Raw genomic sequence first — 15,820 nt, forward strand, 5'->3', positions numbered from 1 at the left:
CCTTTATCAAGAGGTCACCTGGTTGGATTGGTTTTAAATAAATAAATTAGGGTTAGAGTTTGTTTGTCTTTTAGGTGTCACACTTTTCTTTGACTCCTATCTGCGTTTTCCTCTTCTTACTGAAAGAAACAAGATGAATATAACATCCCTTTCCAGCCGGTGAGTAACACTCAAGTTGGGGAATACAGCCGCTCGAGTCAGTGCTGTATTTTTAACACACGGGGAAAAAAAGGGGACGTTTAGTTCCAGATCATCGACACGTTGAAGCGACCGGCCTCAGACAGAGAGGAGCAGTGTGGGCCGAACCCACCGGGTTCAAGAAAGAAGCTCTCACATCAGCGCTGGTGGATGCGTCACGCGGTTTCCAGCATGAAAACATCTGCCGGAGCTTTTTTTAAAAGCTGCTGCACGTGATCCTAAAAGATAACTCACTTATTCTAATCCGACCCGTCAACTCTTCATATGTCATACGTGACGTGTGTGTGTGTGTTTATTCTTTGCATCATTATCTCGTTTCTTTAGTTGACTTCTAAGGCAAATACATTCAAGAGAGGTTGAGGAGGATTTCTGGTTGGTTTGCCTGATTTTTTTTGTTAATCATATGAATAAATCACCAGTATATTCCAAGTACCGACTTTAATTAAAACAAAAAAAATGAATAAAAATAAAGATGAATAAAAGAAGATTAGCTGTGCGGCGGAAAAGAGGCTTTGGTGGATGAGCAGACGGCGTTTTAAACACAACCAAAACGCAGTGCGATGTAAACATCAGAGGCCCGACTCTGGTCTCAGAGGACATCCTGATAGTACCTCCTCGCTCTAGAGACCTTCATGAGCACGTTCCGAGCTCTTTTGGTCGAGAACCAACCCTTTAAACGTGTGCTGCGGCTGCTGCCTGCAGAACCTGTTGTAGTTCGTTAGCCCTCGGGCTTGTGAACCGCAAACAACGTGAAAAACAGAGAAAATCCACATGAACCATCGACTCAATGTGATGATGATACACTTCGTCACTGCAGGGAGTGTTTCTGATGCTTCACTACACTTTTCCCAGATTTTCTTGCCTTTTTGTCCGAGGCTCAGTGTCACAAGGAATGTTAAGTTATTTTTGTTTTGTTGACAGAATGTTAGTGATTAAATCAGAGCTCACGTGATGACAGCAAAACATAGCACGTGCACAACGCGCTCAAAGCAAAACTCTGACAGAAGGACAGCTTCCTCTTTCCAGTGCAACCAGTGAACTACTTTTGATTCACACCGATTAACTAAATCGGTGTGAAGATGGGTCCAAAAAGGATGTCGTATATATATATATATATATATATATATATATATATATATATATATATATATATATATATATATATATATATATATATATATATATATATATAGATAGATAGATAGATAGATAGATAGATAGATAGATAGATAGATAGATAGAGCAGCATTGGATCGATTACAGGTTTAAGTTATGATTGTGTGTTTGATAATCTCTTTTTTCATCCAGACTCACTTAACCTCAACAGAAATCATGGCACTAACTGTGATCGCTGCGTCTCTTCAGTTCAGAGTAACTGAGGAGCTTTCACGCCAGATTAAAGTAAAACTCACGCCGCCGACCAATCAGAAATCAGTCGCGGTACATTAAATGATTTTTGTGAAGAAAGATCGTCTCCCGTTACGTTCCACCTTTTCCTTTGCTATATTGTATATTTTCCAGGCCGCCGTGGGAACACTGGCTATCGAAATGAACCAGAAGCACGATCAACATCATCATCATCATCATCAACCAGATGACGAGAACAGACGGGCGTCTCTGGAGCGTATGAAGAAGCCCAGTGGAGATCAGATGTTTGATGGAGTAATCAATAATCCTATGCAAACAATGTAGAGGTGCATAAAGACCCGCTGTCCCGTACAATAATCCATTACATGCGTTTGTGGTGATGTCACGGTAACTGGCAATGATATCGCTGTTCTGTGCTGTTGTTTTTGACGTAAAAAAAAACTCAAGTTCAAATAAAACCGAAGTGAAAAAGAAAGAAAGAGATAAATGGCAGTTTAAACCCGGATTGCCTACTGTGTGTGTGTGTGTGATTATGTATTTAGGAGCTCGTTTTTTCAGCCGTTATGAATGTAACGAGTGTCTCACAGCTGATGTTGATTGACACACACATCAGAAAATACACATTACAGATACGCGGTTGCTCTTTTGATGATTTCCCACATGACCGGATGAGCCAGGGCTCAGAGGACATGCACTAGCGACTGAGCGGCCGATGTGAGGGCGCCGCTGCTCGCCAACATGCTGCTGGGCCGCCGGCCGCAGAGCGCTGAGGAGATGAACCAAGAGAGAGAGAGAGAGACGGAGGACTCAAGATCAATCGATCTATGCCGATGACCATGATGATGATAAACATCAGCAGCTGGAGAAAATCATCCTGCCTCCACTGACTCGTCAAAAATGACTTGGTCTAATATTTATTCCTTTTATATGGAATTCTGCGTCTCATGCAGGAACTGAATAGAAATGAAGGACGGAGCTGAATCGGAGGCTGAGGGAGGACTTCTGCTGCAATTTTAGTGCTGCTTGATCCTCCTGGAGTCACAATGCATTAAATGGTCGGCTATTATGGCAAATGAAGGCACTGGGGGGGAAAAGAAATGTGTATTTGATACGCTGTACCGCAGTGTGGAGACACACGCAGCCCTAACCCGCAGAATCCAGCCCCATGTCACAGACTGCTCACAGAGGCTGGAAAAGAAGAAGAAGCTGGTGGAGCTTTTGACGAGAAGGGGACACGACGCCGGACACTATCTGTCCTGGTTGTCCGACCGGAGTCCGGAGACCGGGGCGTCGCCCTCGGAGGGCGTGTCCAGGACCGGGTTGACGAACCCTTCGAACTCGGAGTCCTCGTTGTCGTCCGGGTGGCTGCCCACGAAGTCGTTCTCCCACTCCAGCGCGGCGGAGTCCTCCGAGGCCGAGGTCGGGCCGCTGGTCGCCGGCTTGCCGCCGGGCCTCAGGGCCGCGCGCAGGATGTCCTCCTCGGTCCGGGACCTCTCCCAGGCCGGGAGGCCGCGGTTGATTCCTACGGACGCAGAGACCGGAGCCGTCAGTCCGATTAGCAGAGGTGAAAAACAAACGGTTGCTCAGAGGGCATGACAACAGCAACCGGTCCCAACCCGAGATTTAACCTTTTTGAAAGCGTGCATGGAAATCCTCCCGCGCCAATTTCAAGTCCCAGCATGCCCCATTCAGATAATCTTTTGGCATAAAAGACGTAATTTTTCCACTTTTGAACCAAATGACAGTTTTCTGACTGAAACTCCTTCCTAACAGGACAAGACTTTGTTTTATTGTGATTGTTGTTGCAGGTTCTGATTCTTTAGGTCCTAATCTTTCCAAAAAAGTGTCTTATTGACGCTCCAGGAGTCTTTTTTTGGGGAATCTGGATGTTCATAGTTATGATCTTTTAAAAAGTGATTTTTTTGCAGATATACATTTTTTCCCAAGACTTTGCTGAACAAATACAAACAATAAACACAAGTATTGGAATTCATTTGGGGTTCTATACAATGACTCAAACAGGGAAAAGAGGTCTAGAGACAACGTTGGTTCCATAGTTTTTAACATGTTAACTCTTAACACACGACCTTTTTTTGTGTGTCTTTTAGTATCGGTCAGAGCTGAATGTACTGGACAGCCCTCCCTCCCTCCCACTCACCTTCTTCGTCTTCCCACTCCAGATCCAGCGAGGTGCCGTCATCGTTGGTGGAGCGGGTCTTGGTGGTGAAGTCCCAGCTGCACTCGGTGTTGGGCGTCACCACATTGGTGTCGGACGGCGGTCCTGCAGACAGAGGACAAGCCGTTAGTCATATCAGGAGCCTTTGAATGAGGGCGCGTGTCCAGCTTTACGTGGAGCCGACGGCATCACTTACTGTTGCCCCTGAAAGCGTCCGACTGGGCTCGCACGTTCTGGAGGTAGACATCAAAATCCTCCCCGGCGTTTTGTCTGGAACGGACCATGACAACAGTCACCATAAGAACAACAACAACAACAACAACAACAACAACAACTGGCATGCAGAAGCAGTCACTGAAAGCCCAGTGGGCCTGAACAACAAATGTATTCAGTAAACAGTAAAAGTGATAAAATGTAGTACTGAAACTAACAATGAGGATTCAAAGCATACAGTAAACCTTAAATGACTCAAATGAATGAGAGACAATAGTTTCATTAAAAGAATAAACATTTATATAGATGCCTGTATGTATGCTGCTGATATTTTGAGCCTCTTTCTTTTGAAAGCAGATTCATTATTTATAACTTAATGTATATGATCGTAATGCACATGTGAATACAACACATTTACATGACTTTTACAACACTTTTGGGCTTTTTTTTTGGTACTTTTACAGGCCTGGATCCAACTATTTTACAACTCCCTGACTTTTCCATGACCGTACGAACCCTGTAAAAGTCTCTTTGCAGCTGCCGCGGATAAAAGCCGTAACATACATCCAGCGTCACGGCCTCCCTCGTACAAATACTCTACGCCTCATGACCGCGGCTCGTCCGCAGCTACACAACCATCCTGTTGTCTCGTGAACTTCAGTGACTCACTTTCTCTGCTGAGTCTCTCCGCCGGAGCCGTCTGCTTTACCGCGTGTCCTCTGGGCAGGAAGCTGCTGACAAACAACACAAAAATCACACAGATCAAGTAAAGAAAAGAAGAAGAAAAAAATGTGCTGCTTTCCAATGAAGAAAATACAGACTTTATTAACAATCCACAGAAATAACAACCATTTTGGTGCTTTTGAGGACACGTGTGTGTCAATAACTTTCAAAAAGAAAAGAGGAAACACCAGAGAAGCAGTGGAATGAGATATGGAAAAGAAAAATCTCAATCCCAGCTGGGGAGTCACATTTTCATTACACCAGAAAGCCATTTTCCTGCAGTATAGTAACACATTGAAAAGATGTATATTCATTATATTCATCTCGCTGCAATACCATTATATTCCAATAGTCTACATTGACGTGGAGACGTGGAACCGAGCAGTAACAACTTTATGTGCAGCCTGAGATTCCTCATTTCACTGCTGGTTCTTATGCATAAAAGGTCACGGCGAGTTCAATGTCTGTTAACACCTTAGCGCTCGCTGTATATTCAACATCATCTTCTATCTGCAAAAAGGGATCCAGAATGCTAACATGTTTGTCAGCTAAATGTAGCCCCGAGGCAGTCTGAGCAGTTTACCAGCTGGACAGCGAGGGCAAAAAGAAGACAGAAGAACAGGTGAGAATATCCCGAGTCTCTTCAGGACACTGAAGAACACCAAGGAGTTGAAAACGGGAGGGAAGCCTCTGCACAAGGCCAGCGGCGGGTTAGAGGAGAAGTTGTTTTTTGCCGAGCAGTAAGTCAAAAGTGGCAGAAGGGAGCGCTCTGCGCCGCCTCACCTCCTTCATTTTGCGTTCATGCGCCAACCTGGCGGCCTCGCGTTGGGCGGCATTTCTAGCCTCCTCTTCTAGCCTCAACTTCTCCTCTTGTGCCTCTAACTGAAGCAGAAAAAAATACAAAAAAATAAACAAACAAACAAAAATTAAACAAACACAGAAAATTACAAAAACAGAAAAAACAATGCAGCAAATAATAACATTTCTTTGTAAAAATCAAGCAAAACAGGTTGTAAAACAGAAAATGAAACAACGGGTGGCTGTTAATGTAGCAGAAGACCGGGTGCATCTTTACCTCCACTTGGATCTTCTGGTCGATCAGGATCTGGTGATCTGAGAGAGCCGTGTAGCGTTGCTCTTTGAGGTACTTGATCTCATCTTCACTGATGGGCCTGACGTAAAAGAGCAACAGAAACACACTGTGAAGGGAAAGGTTTCTTCAAGGATTATTTTATTATTTAATTCATGGCAAGGTCTCTTACCTCGGGCAAGGCTGCGGACTCTCGGCCTGCAATGCAACAAACACAACATTTCACCACACGGCAATCAGTGCGTCCTCGCCGCCGCAGCGTCTGACTCAAAGGGCTACTCGTCTGGGACTCTGCAGACAGTAATCCAGTTACTCCCACAGAGACGCTGCGCACGTCAGTTTCTATCAATCACCAGAGTGAACAGCTACCAGAGGAGAGTCTGGAAGGTAAATCCATGCAAAGACTACCAGCATATTGCGGCTTTAATTGGCCCGTACGTCTAATAAAACACCCACTCAGTCTTTGTGCAATGCCACCGGGGTCTGAAGAGCACAACAATAATGAGAGACCGCTCACTAACTTATCACTAACTTACTCTTTTAAGACCGGCCTAAAAACCTTTTTATTCGGGAAGGCTTTTTTTTTATTTACCATGTGTGGATTCATTATCAGCTATTATTTTTCTTTTTTAGGGGTTGCTTTAACTATGTTTTACTATCTGTTGGCTTTCTTCTGAAAGAACAGTGCATTTAAAAATGAAATTTATTATTACTATTTAACATGATCAGACTCACCTCATCACTTTCCACCAGATTTTCAAACTGGAAAATTAAGAGAAAAAAAAGGACAGTCAGACATTTAGCACGATTCTGAAAAGTCATCATCAATAATAGAAAACAATAGAAGTGAACGTACGACTCGTACCTCGATTGTGTAATGTTCCCCCGTCGTGCTGCTGCGGAAGTACTTTGACCTGTTGGAGTAACGGAGAGAGTGTAAACACGCCGGCAACGATCCTGAAACATGTGAAAACGTAGATGACACTTTTAACATTTAGTCTAAAACGCTGCATTTCATGTGACAGATTTGAGGTATTATTACAGATTATACACACCACTGTCATCTAAATCCACAAGGCAGCTGTGCTCCTTCCTCTGGCACTTTGTGCCAACAATGCCAGACTGTATACACTGAATTATCTTTTAGTTTCCCATCTGTAACCGTCTCCAAGAACCAACACCAGCAACTTCATCCTACATAAAGGATGTGCCTATATTCTCAAATGGGCCAATTTGCCTTTCTATGCTAAACTTGATTTGTTCCTTTAACTATAAACACATGTAAGAACCTTAAAGAGCAGCACTTCCGTTCACGTTGACCCGCTTCTGATCCGGGTCCAGTTCTGACGGAGAGGCGCTGTGAGCATCTTTGTGCCGACGACTGCGGTTTGATAAGTGTCCGTTACAGTTACAGTAACACACAGCAATACGTATACAGGCATCAAATACAAAAGCCGAAGCTGGAAGTCATCAATTTGTTTAAAATCTAACAAAAAAAGAGTGACAGACGAGCTGTTTTGGGGTTCATGATTGTTTGGATAAATGTACACACAATAACATAATATATGATGTAATAAGGTATGTTGTAATGTAGGAATTTATGAGTCAATGAGGTGGAAACAAAGCGTTTTCATGGCAGATATTTGACTTGAATTTAACTGAATATGATTATTTGTATTTCCCTTTGGCACAAAGCTTACGTGGCATTACTACAGGTAAGGTGCTATTTACACAGGTAAAGTGTACTATTCAAAATGACAACCGGACTAACACCTTTTATAACTGTCTTATTACCATATGTATGTGTGTGTGTGTGTGTGTGTGTGTGTGTGTGTGTGTGTGTGTGTGTGTGTGTGTGTGTGTGGTGGGGGGGTCGGTGGGTGTCGGCTTCATGCAAACATGCGGACGTGATGGAGGTGTGACCCAGCTCAACAAAAGCACCTAGAAAAGTCAGACGATCATTGTTAACCCCTCAGCTTTAATGCCACGAAGGCCTGCACACTGACACCACTCTCTGTGTGCATGCGTTGAGTCATGAGAAGTAAAAGTTAAGAGCCGCCGCCAAAGACTTAAGCTAGCTAGCTTAGCTTAACCTGGCTGTTATGCTAACGAGACGTCCTGTTGGACAATAGGGGTGGGGTCTTGGACCCCACAACGCCGTGACCGGTGGCTCACTTGCCCGGCCCTCATCTCCAGGTTACAGCCTCCTCCAAGTCGGACTAACACGCTCTCACGGGGCTGTCGGGACGTGTCAGCCTCGCTATTAACTTATCGGCGAACTAACTTTTGAGCTAACGCCAGCAGCAGCGACCGGATACTGTTCCAGATGATGATGCTAAGCTAGCTCCCTCCGAAGCTCGCGCTTCAACTTACCCGCCTCCTCTTTGGATTCTGCTGGCTTCTTTCCGGAAGAGCCCGACACAGTATGTCCAGCAGTTACCCATCGCATTGTCAAATATGAGTAGGGGGTCTCGCCTCCCTCGCTGGTGGTGTGTTTTAGTGGAGGCAGCTAACTACATCTCTAAGTCCAGTCCTGCTGCTGCTGCTGCTGCTGCCACTTCCTCATCCTCCTTCCTCTTCGGAGCGGCGCAGGAAACGCGCCAACAGCACCACCTAGTGGGGGCGTCTAGTATCTACTGTTCAATGTGTCGTCGAGTCAACAGATCATTGTTGTGTGTGCATGTGTTTGGGACTGAATTAGGCCTGTAGTTATAGAGTCAAGCAGCAGTTTTGCAGTAAGAACAAATGTTTGATAAATAAATATATACGTGTGAACAATGCAAACATTTAAAATGCAAACAGAGACTCAGTTATCACTGCAACCACAATGCTTTTATTGTAATATATTAGTTCTCTTACACATGACTATCATGGCTCTGGTTGATGCTATTGTTGTGGTCACATTTCAGGGATCTATTTGATTTTATTTTACCGGGTATATCATTCATGTATTGGTTTTTTACTCTGTATCGTCAGCGGAGAAGAGGTAGGAATACATCTCATCTTCAGCGGGCGTGTTGTCCACATGCTTGACTTTGACTCTCGAAGCAACAGGTTTGGATCTGGGCATGAGCTTTCTACCACTCTGAAAAAGAAAATGCAACTTCAAGTGTGCACTTGGATCAGGATAAATGAAGCTGTGAGCCTCTGTCAAGTGTTCAAATTCATTAAAAGTCTTTGAGCTGTGATGTATTCACATTTTAAAAGACACACCATTTTCTTGGCGTTAGCCAGAGATCTCTCTGAGTACTTCCTCATCCTTTCCTTCTCTTTCTCTTGCTTCTCTCTCAGCTTCTCGTCACGCTGCCTGCGACACGATGAAGTCACCAACAACACATTTGTATTATCAAGTTTGGAAACAGATTTATTGCAGGGGCGCAGGGAGTTATGCACATACGACACATACCTGCTCCTCTTCTCGCTGTCCTTGATCTTCTTCACCATCAAGAAGCTTTCCTCCGGGAGGTTCTCCAGGCCCTGCAGCAGCAGCACCATGCAGTTCTCAATGTGGGCTAGCTTGTCCAAGGCGCTGAGGTTGGTGAGCCTGTCGTCCACGCAGCGGCGGTACACCTCGGCCACCTTTTCGCCCAGAGCGTCCCACATGGTGTCCTATAGAGCGAGAGGAGAGACAAATATAGAGAAAACGTCTGCTGCTCAAACGCCGCTAACGTTACCGGATGTGAAATCTTGGATTTCTGAACCTGGTCCTCCGTGTTCAACGACAGGTGGAACTGAATCATCTGATTGAGCTTGTTGCCTCTGGCCTTCTCTACGTCAATCCTCTGGCTCATGTCATTTATCTGCAGTGTCAGTCGCTCCCTCTTCTTTTGGCTTCGGACAGAAAGGATTCATCATTTGATGGATGTGAGGAAAGTGGAGGGGATGAGGGAGTAAAGGAAGAAGACCAAGGGTTAAACTACTTTAAGTCTGAATCATCAAGGCCAAAAAGTACTCCCTCGACTCCCGATGCTCACATCTTCTTCTTGGTCGTCTCCAAGGACTTCCGAAGCTCATTCACGGTCTCTTCCACCCTGTTGGCGTTCTGAATCAGGGACAAGTTCTTCTCCGTCAGGTCTGTCACCAGATCCAGCAGCTGCTGGGGATCGGTGAAGAACAGCTCCGACTCATCCTTCAGAGGCGAAACAAACGACGGAAATACTCCGGATGAAAAGAGACGATAAGTCAGAAAAGAAGATTTTCTGTATTATTTTGGGGGGACTGACCTCATATTCTGAGTTGTCACTATCGAGTTTAGGGGTTGTGCTCCTGAAAAGGACAAAGAAGACTTTTAGCAGCTTAACATGACTTTACAAAAGGATACCAGCATTTCTGTTTGCTACAACAGAAAGACATTTATTGTGAAAGGATGTTTGAATGACCACATAAACATACTGCACAGCCGTAAGAGGAAATTATACACTTTATGCAAAGACTTAGGTCTTTGTTATGTCAGCCATATTTATTTGACCTCATATTGAACACTAATGGAAGTCATAGCCCTGATTTAGCCCACCCATTAACGTGTGTGTGTGTGTGTGTGTGTGTGTCTTGGTGTTGCCTCACAGTGTGGCCCCAGGCCTGATCTCTCTAATGGTAGGCAGCTCTCCACCTCGACCGGCCGCCTTGCTCTTTGAATCTGTGGGCAGGTTTAGCATAATGATCCCTGCAGTTGGAATTTAAAAACACAATACGAGGACATGGAACAGTATCGCCCTGGTCCTCGTGGTTTATTTTTTTAACGTTGATTCACTCGGTTTTGTACTTGCCGCTGTTCTTAGCCGACTCCTTCTTGTCCTTGGTGTCTCCATCAGAGGGGACTTTCTGAGCCTTGGCCTTCTGCGCCTCCTGCCACTCTGGAGGTGACAGCTCGAACAGCAGCTCCTTGTATTTGCTGCAGCCTGTCAGGATTTCCTCGAACTTGACGAGTTCGCTGTGAGAAATGGAAGGCTTGATTTTTAGAGCTATGCGACAGAACCCTCACTGAGCATCACGTCCTTAAAACGCGGGTAAAGTGCACACTCATATGCGGTAATATTAATTATCAGGAGTGCGACCTTGTGACGGCCCCGATTTCAGCCCTCAGTTTTTTGATCTTGGCGTTTTTCTCCTGTTTGGACTTGGCCTCGCGTTCAAAACTGTGGACAGAGGGAAGACAAGTGTGACTGAAAAACATGACTGAAACGTCCGACTGTGCACCTGCCACGCGGTCTCTCGATGCTTCTTCTTACAACGTCCTGGCCTCTACCGACTTCTTCTCGTTCTCCCTGAGGAACTCCTCAAATTCGAGGTTGTCTTGCTCAATGTACATTTCAAAATGCGCGTGCCGTTTCTCCTCTTTTGCGATGGCTTCGTCCATCTTCGAGATCTCTGACCTCTTCTCCATCAGAGATAACTGTGAGAGAGGAGGAGGAGGGGGGCAAATGTTTATTACACAGCTCAAATTGTTGTTTTTCACCCCCAGAGAGCAAACGTTCAGAAAGCATCCGTCACAGTAGACTGAGAAAAACTGAATCCAGATTGCTGACACGGCTTTACTTCTTGGAATCATTTACCTCCAACACTACCTTCTGCCGTTCCATGGCGACCAAGTCATGTTTGCTGTCTTTGGCAATGTTTTCTGCAGACAGAGGACAGACAACCGGTCACATTAACGTTCGCCAATGGTGTACGCTCTACTCTCCCACTCCGCTTACCTCGTTTCTTCATGGCCTTCAGCAGCTCATGTCTGACGGTCGTCGGCCTGGGAGGAGCTGTCCAACTCTTGATTTGTTTGAAATTCTTCATCCCCTTCATCTCCTCTTCTTCCCCCGGCTCCTTCCTCAGCTGGGCTGTCATTCGAGCATCATGGGTCATCTTCTTATCGATCGGCAAAGCCAGTAATTTACGCGTCTCCTGTGCATGGGGGAGGGGACTCCATTGTTCTATTTCCAGTCAATGTCACACACGAGTATCGGCAGTGTGTGCAAAATGACTTCTTTGTTTTTACACAGTTGTACAGAAAGAAGAAGAAAAACACACACCAACCTCTTTTAGTTCCACTGTTACTTTCTCACTCAGCAGTAAAATGCTATTACTGTCTGGCACTTTGAATGGACTCTGCTGAGTCTCACTCCTCTTCCTCACGTCTGAAAAGAACACAATGATGTAAATGTGTTAGTAAGAAGAAAAGAAAAATAATTTTCATTGCTTTCGCTTGCTATTTTACTGGTCTGTCTGTCTTTGCCCACTCTACTCGGTTTAGGTGATTTGTCAGCACTGTCACTACCTGAAAGCACATCGCTGCCTGAAGGCATCGCTGGTCCTTCTGTTGGAAACATGATCAATCTCAAACTGTATTCACGATGTGTTGTCTGTCTGACGAGTGGCATGATAACAAATATGTACCTGGAGGTGGCGACGCCATCTCTGAGGTTACATCTGGCTCTGCGCTGGCTCAGCGGTTTGTTTGGCTGCAGGTTACAACAAAAAGAAGAAGCATTAAAGCCTTTTTGTGGAGGATAAACAACATGAGAGCAAGTAGTCAATTTACAGACTATTTATATACTATTTAAGGCTCCTCAGTTTTGAATCCCATGTCTGCTTTTTGAGTGTCAACTTCAAGACATAATTATACAGAGAGCATTTAATATAGTTTACAATTTCCAGTTTGCAACTGACAATTATTATAATTATTATATCTTCTTTATTTCAATAGATATTGTGCTTGAAGGGTGCTTAGCATTTACTTTCAGCTCCCTCCAACCAGCTGTGTATTTTATAAAGTGTCTTGGCTCACGCATCCCGTAAATAACTTCGCTGAAGTAGCTAGTTGACGTCACAGTCTAGCTAACGCTAGTTGCCGTACAGGTTAGCATAAAGCTAACCGTTTTACACACTACTGTAATTTGATGTTAATAATGAATACAACCTTGAGCCCGACAATGCTGTGAATATATACATGTATTTATGAAACGTGTCCGCAGAACAACTGACCTGCTTTAGCATGAAGTATAAAGTCCCACAACGTCACTCTGCGGGCTTTTATTGTGTACTGTTGTCTTGGTAACTGGTGCGTTCAGGGCCTCCTCGTAATCCTGTTCAATTAGGATTTCATAGCTTGTGAGCATTTTGTGGGAATTTTCATACATTTTATGTATAAATATATATTTGTATATAATATATTTAAATATACTTGTATTTATTTATATATATCTTTTAATTTCTATATAACATTGAATTTTTTTAACATTGATGAGTCTTCCATTGATTATTTTATGACTAGAAAAAAAAATACATATAAAAAATAAGTACATCTATCAAAATAATGGCTTGTAGAATAAAAACACTTTGATATTTTACTTTGGTATGATGATTGCCCGACTAAGGTCTTCATTTCTGTGGGCCAGTCAGATTAATCCTCCACTGGATGACATAGACGGGTCATGTAATTTATCTCTACAGAACTTTTTCCTCATTGCAGGACTGTTTAAAGACACAGACATGTTTGTATTCATGTTTGTGAGTACTGCAGTTATGTGATGGTTAATTTCTTCCTCAGATACGTTGATTTGGCTGCCAAAAGTGTGTACCAGTAAGTATACTTAGAACCCGATACTGTACATGTCCACCCACGCATCCACACATGACCCTGCACATCCCAGCTCAACACAGGAGCTCACGCTACACTTGCTTGTCTCCGGTCTGATGATCAAGACATTGTGACTGATGGTTAAATTTATCTTTATTTTCACATTTGAGAATCTTGATTTCAATACACAAATGACACAAAACACTTAACAAAGTAAAAAAACAAACAAATGGGAACCAACTAGAACCTCCTTTTAAATCTGAAGGATCTTGTTCGATGTGCAAAAAATCTTCATAATTAAACTTTTTTTTCTCTTTTTCTTCTTTTAAATCTTGAGTATCTCAGTGACGTCTGCTGCAGTCGCGGCGTCATGACGTCTCAATTTATGTTAGAGTCTGTGCTCGCTGTTAGAATCATCTCCCTGTGCTGCTTCTCCATCCATCCAGTTGCATTTACTCCACTAGTGATAGATGGAAGGGAGAGGGGGAAAAGAAGACGACAGATCGTGAATTAAGACGAGCGTCGGCATAGCGCCTTCGGCTCCCATCGCTGATCGGGACCGCCGTTGAATCCTTCTTTCACACACACGGAGGGGCTTGAAGACGCGGGAGTATTTCCTCTGGCGGAGGCGTTCCTCCCCGCCCTCATTCCATGGAGAGCTGCACGCTCTCCGTCTGTCCCTGCTGCTGGTCAAATTTCCTGGCTAAAAAAACGGAGAACATTTGTCATTTACCCACAATGCCAACCAGCTCATCGAACTGAAGCATCTGTTATTAAAGGTTTACGTGAGTGTTCTTGCTGGTGTTTCACCACTTTTTAAAGAATCTCTTCTTTATAGAATGGGACAGGGTGACAAGACGTGTTGTAAGCAGCGCTCCACCGATGCTCACCCAGAGAGTACATCTCCAGCTGCTGCCGCAGCCGGACCTTCTGCAGGCTGTCGTAGAAGTTGGGCTCCGGGGTGCTGCCGACGGTGGGGGGTAGAGCGAAGATACGCATGATCTTCCTCTTGTTTCTAGATTAGAGGGGAACACAGAGACAGAGTTCAGAGACAGAGTTCAGAGACAGAGAGAGAGAGAGAGAGAGAGAGAGAGAGAGAGAGAGAGAGAGCATATTGCATCTACAGAATATCATCTTTCATTTTTGGTGATTCACTCCAATGATTTAAATTGACCGGACATTAAAATACCTTGAGATTGAAGGGGTCACATGAATGCAGAATTAGCCAGATCATTTGATGCTTATCGCTAAAGTAATACCGCATGATGTACACTCATCAACTATAATTGAGGAAACATTCTGACTTAAATTTTGTATATATTAATGGGATTAAGATTCAACATTTGTCCTTCAACATATTCAAAGTGACCTTTGGTGGAACACTATACCCTATTGTCTGACTTGTCATAAATATAAATAAACAACACTGTATGGAAATGAGTGTCTTGTGATGAACATGTTTCTACTATTCATACATTATTTTCTTAATCGTTTCATGTCACAGTATAGGACACTATGTACGGTGCAGTTCAGTGAGATGGTCAACAAACATAGTTTAATTTTATATATATATACATATATATATAGTATGGTTATGTTGTGTGAAAATTGATTAAAATCGCATAAATATGCAGTACAATACTTACATATATTATGTATTTATATCTACCGTACTGCATATTTGTCAACTACTCGGTGTACCATCCTAATAATGCAATAATCCTCAAATGATTGAGTGGAGAAGCGACTGCTCACTTTCTGGCGTACATGAGCAGGCCGAAGCTGACCAGGATGACCAGCAGGTAGACGTTGGTGGCCTCGTTCCAGGCCTCGTGCACGGAGTAGTCGATGGACTCGGGCTCGCTCCCGTGACCCCCCATTGAAGTACCGCAACGACGCCGCGGGTGAAACGAGTGAAAACGGGAGTTTATACCGCAGGCGCCCTCTTAGCTCCCGTTCAGTTAAGGCTCGCGACTGGGACACAACCGAAAGCCGTATAAACACGCCGACGTCATTTCCGCCTTTTTCTTCTTACTCGATTTTCCTGTTTCCGGGTAGCGCTCTGGCGCCTCCTACGGTCCAAGTGGGAACTGCATCAGCTCCTCTTTAAGTTCAAGTATTTCTGCGCCGACACACATTTTAAATATATCATTCTATGCAGAGGCCTAGTTTTTACTTCACTGCATTTATTTGACAGCTGTAGTTACTCAGGTGGCCAGTGCTGTGGCCGAGTGTCGGCTGTAATGTGGCTCGATTTGGCCAAATGTGAGCCATCTTTGGCCCATTTCCCCCCCATATTTGGCCCAGATTTAGCTGCTGGAGAAACAGGACTATTCTGGTTGAGAGATGGCATCCAGGTTAATAGGCAGCCAGCACTAAATTATTATTTACCAAATACCTGCACCCTGTTAGCCATCAGGGTACGGAGAATTAGACCATCCAAATTGAGATGAGGAATAAAACTATTTATATATCTGCGTTCTTT

General features: G+C 44.1%; 3 protein-coding genes across 7 annotated transcripts; all 3 read right to left on the reverse strand.

Annotated features, from left to right (window-relative positions):
* Window positions 1–1,422: 1,422 nt before the first annotated feature.
* ap1ar (adaptor related protein complex 1 associated regulatory protein) lies at window positions 1,423–8,317 on the reverse strand. 3 transcript variants are annotated; one of them, XM_068567072.1, is made up of 10 exons: window positions 8,142–8,317; window positions 6,634–6,682; window positions 6,504–6,530; window positions 5,941–5,966; window positions 5,754–5,850; window positions 5,462–5,560; window positions 4,625–4,686; window positions 3,939–4,012; window positions 3,725–3,847; window positions 1,423–3,088 (listed from the first exon to the last, which is right to left on the reverse strand). In XM_068567072.1, exons 1-10 carry the CDS (start codon window positions 8,210–8,212, stop codon window positions 2,814–2,816), a joined length of 903 nt encoding a protein of 300 aa, XP_068423173.1. In that variant the 5' UTR covers window positions 8,213–8,317; the 3' UTR covers window positions 1,423–2,813. The 3 variants fall into 3 exon arrangements, with proteins under 3 accessions (XP_068423173.1, XP_068423172.1, XP_068423174.1); XM_068567071.1 differs by having other exon boundaries at window positions 4,625–4,689; XM_068567073.1 differs by lacking the exon at window positions 5,462–5,560.
* A 261-nt stretch (window positions 8,318–8,578) lies between these two features.
* On the reverse strand, window positions 8,579–12,807 carry cfap100 (cilia and flagella associated protein 100). 2 transcript variants are annotated; one of them, XM_068567090.1, is made up of 16 exons: window positions 12,741–12,807; window positions 12,153–12,217; window positions 12,034–12,072; window positions 11,793–11,893; window positions 11,462–11,660; window positions 11,321–11,385; window positions 10,997–11,160; window positions 10,823–10,903; window positions 10,535–10,698; window positions 10,332–10,404; window positions 9,992–10,034; window positions 9,743–9,897; window positions 9,470–9,599; window positions 9,175–9,377; window positions 8,982–9,075; window positions 8,579–8,853 (listed from the first exon to the last, which is right to left on the reverse strand). In XM_068567090.1, the coding sequence occupies exons 2-16, from the start codon at window positions 12,169–12,171 to the stop codon at window positions 8,728–8,730; spliced, it is 1,656 nt and encodes a 551-aa protein (XP_068423191.1). In that variant the 5' UTR covers window positions 12,172–12,217; window positions 12,741–12,807; the 3' UTR covers window positions 8,579–8,727. The 2 variants fall into 2 exon arrangements, with proteins under 2 accessions (XP_068423191.1, XP_068423192.1); XM_068567091.1 differs by lacking the exon at window positions 12,034–12,072 and having other exon boundaries at window positions 12,741–12,806.
* Window positions 12,808–13,481: 674 nt separating this feature from the next.
* smim19 (small integral membrane protein 19) lies at window positions 13,482–15,816 on the reverse strand. Of its 2 annotated transcripts, none has more exons than XM_068567080.1 (3): window positions 15,103–15,816; window positions 14,226–14,350; window positions 13,482–14,038 (listed from the first exon to the last, which is right to left on the reverse strand). In XM_068567080.1, the coding sequence occupies exons 1-3, from the start codon at window positions 15,213–15,215 to the stop codon at window positions 13,980–13,982; spliced, it is 297 nt and encodes a 98-aa protein (XP_068423181.1). In that variant the 5' UTR covers window positions 15,216–15,816; the 3' UTR covers window positions 13,482–13,979. The 2 variants fall into 2 exon arrangements, with proteins under 2 accessions (XP_068423181.1, XP_068423180.1); XM_068567079.1 differs by having other exon boundaries at window positions 15,091–15,816.
* Between the last annotated feature and the right edge of the window lie 4 nt (window positions 15,817–15,820).

This window comes from Clinocottus analis, unplaced genomic scaffold (assembly GCF_023055335.1).
Source record: "Clinocottus analis isolate CAN_PGR_092001 unplaced genomic scaffold, fCliAna1.0.p SCAF_76, whole genome shotgun sequence".
Classification (NCBI taxonomy): domain Eukaryota; kingdom Metazoa; phylum Chordata; class Actinopteri; order Perciformes; family Cottidae; genus Clinocottus; species Clinocottus analis.

Bases quoted from the DNA above. Each gene is read 5' to 3' on its own strand.
- ap1ar (XM_068567071.1), bottom strand. From the start codon at position 8,212: ATGGGTAACTGCTGGACATACTGTGTCGGGCTCTTCCGGAAAGAAGCC. The intron at 4,013-4,624 runs GTGAGTCACTGA...GGTCCGTTCCAG, and splicing joins GGAGAGACTCAGCAGAGAAA to ACAAAACGCCGGGGAGGATT. The intron at 3,848-3,938 runs GTAAGTGATGCC...CTCTGTCTGCAG, and splicing joins GGACGCTTTCAGGGGCAACA to GACCGCCGTCCGACACCAAT.
- cfap100 (XM_068567090.1), bottom strand. The intron at 11,894-12,033 runs GTAGTGACAGTG...TGTTCTTTTCAG, and splicing joins AGGCAGCGATGTGCTTTCAG to ACGTGAGGAAGAGGAGTGAG. The intron at 9,898-9,991 runs GTCAGTCCCCCC...TCGCCTCTGAAG, and splicing joins GTGACAACTCAGAATATGAG to GATGAGTCGGAGCTGTTCTT.
- smim19 (XM_068567079.1), bottom strand. From the start codon at position 15,215: ATGGGGGGTCACGGGAGCGAGCCCGAGTCCATCGACTACTCCGTGCAC. The intron at 14,351-15,090 runs GTGAGCAGTCGC...CCTCTAATCTAG, and splicing joins CTGCTCATGTACGCCAGAAA to AAACAAGAGGAAGATCATGC. The intron at 14,039-14,225 runs GTGAGCATCGGT...CCGTTTTTTTAG, and splicing joins GCTGGAGATGTACTCTCTGG to CCAGGAAATTTGACCAGCAG.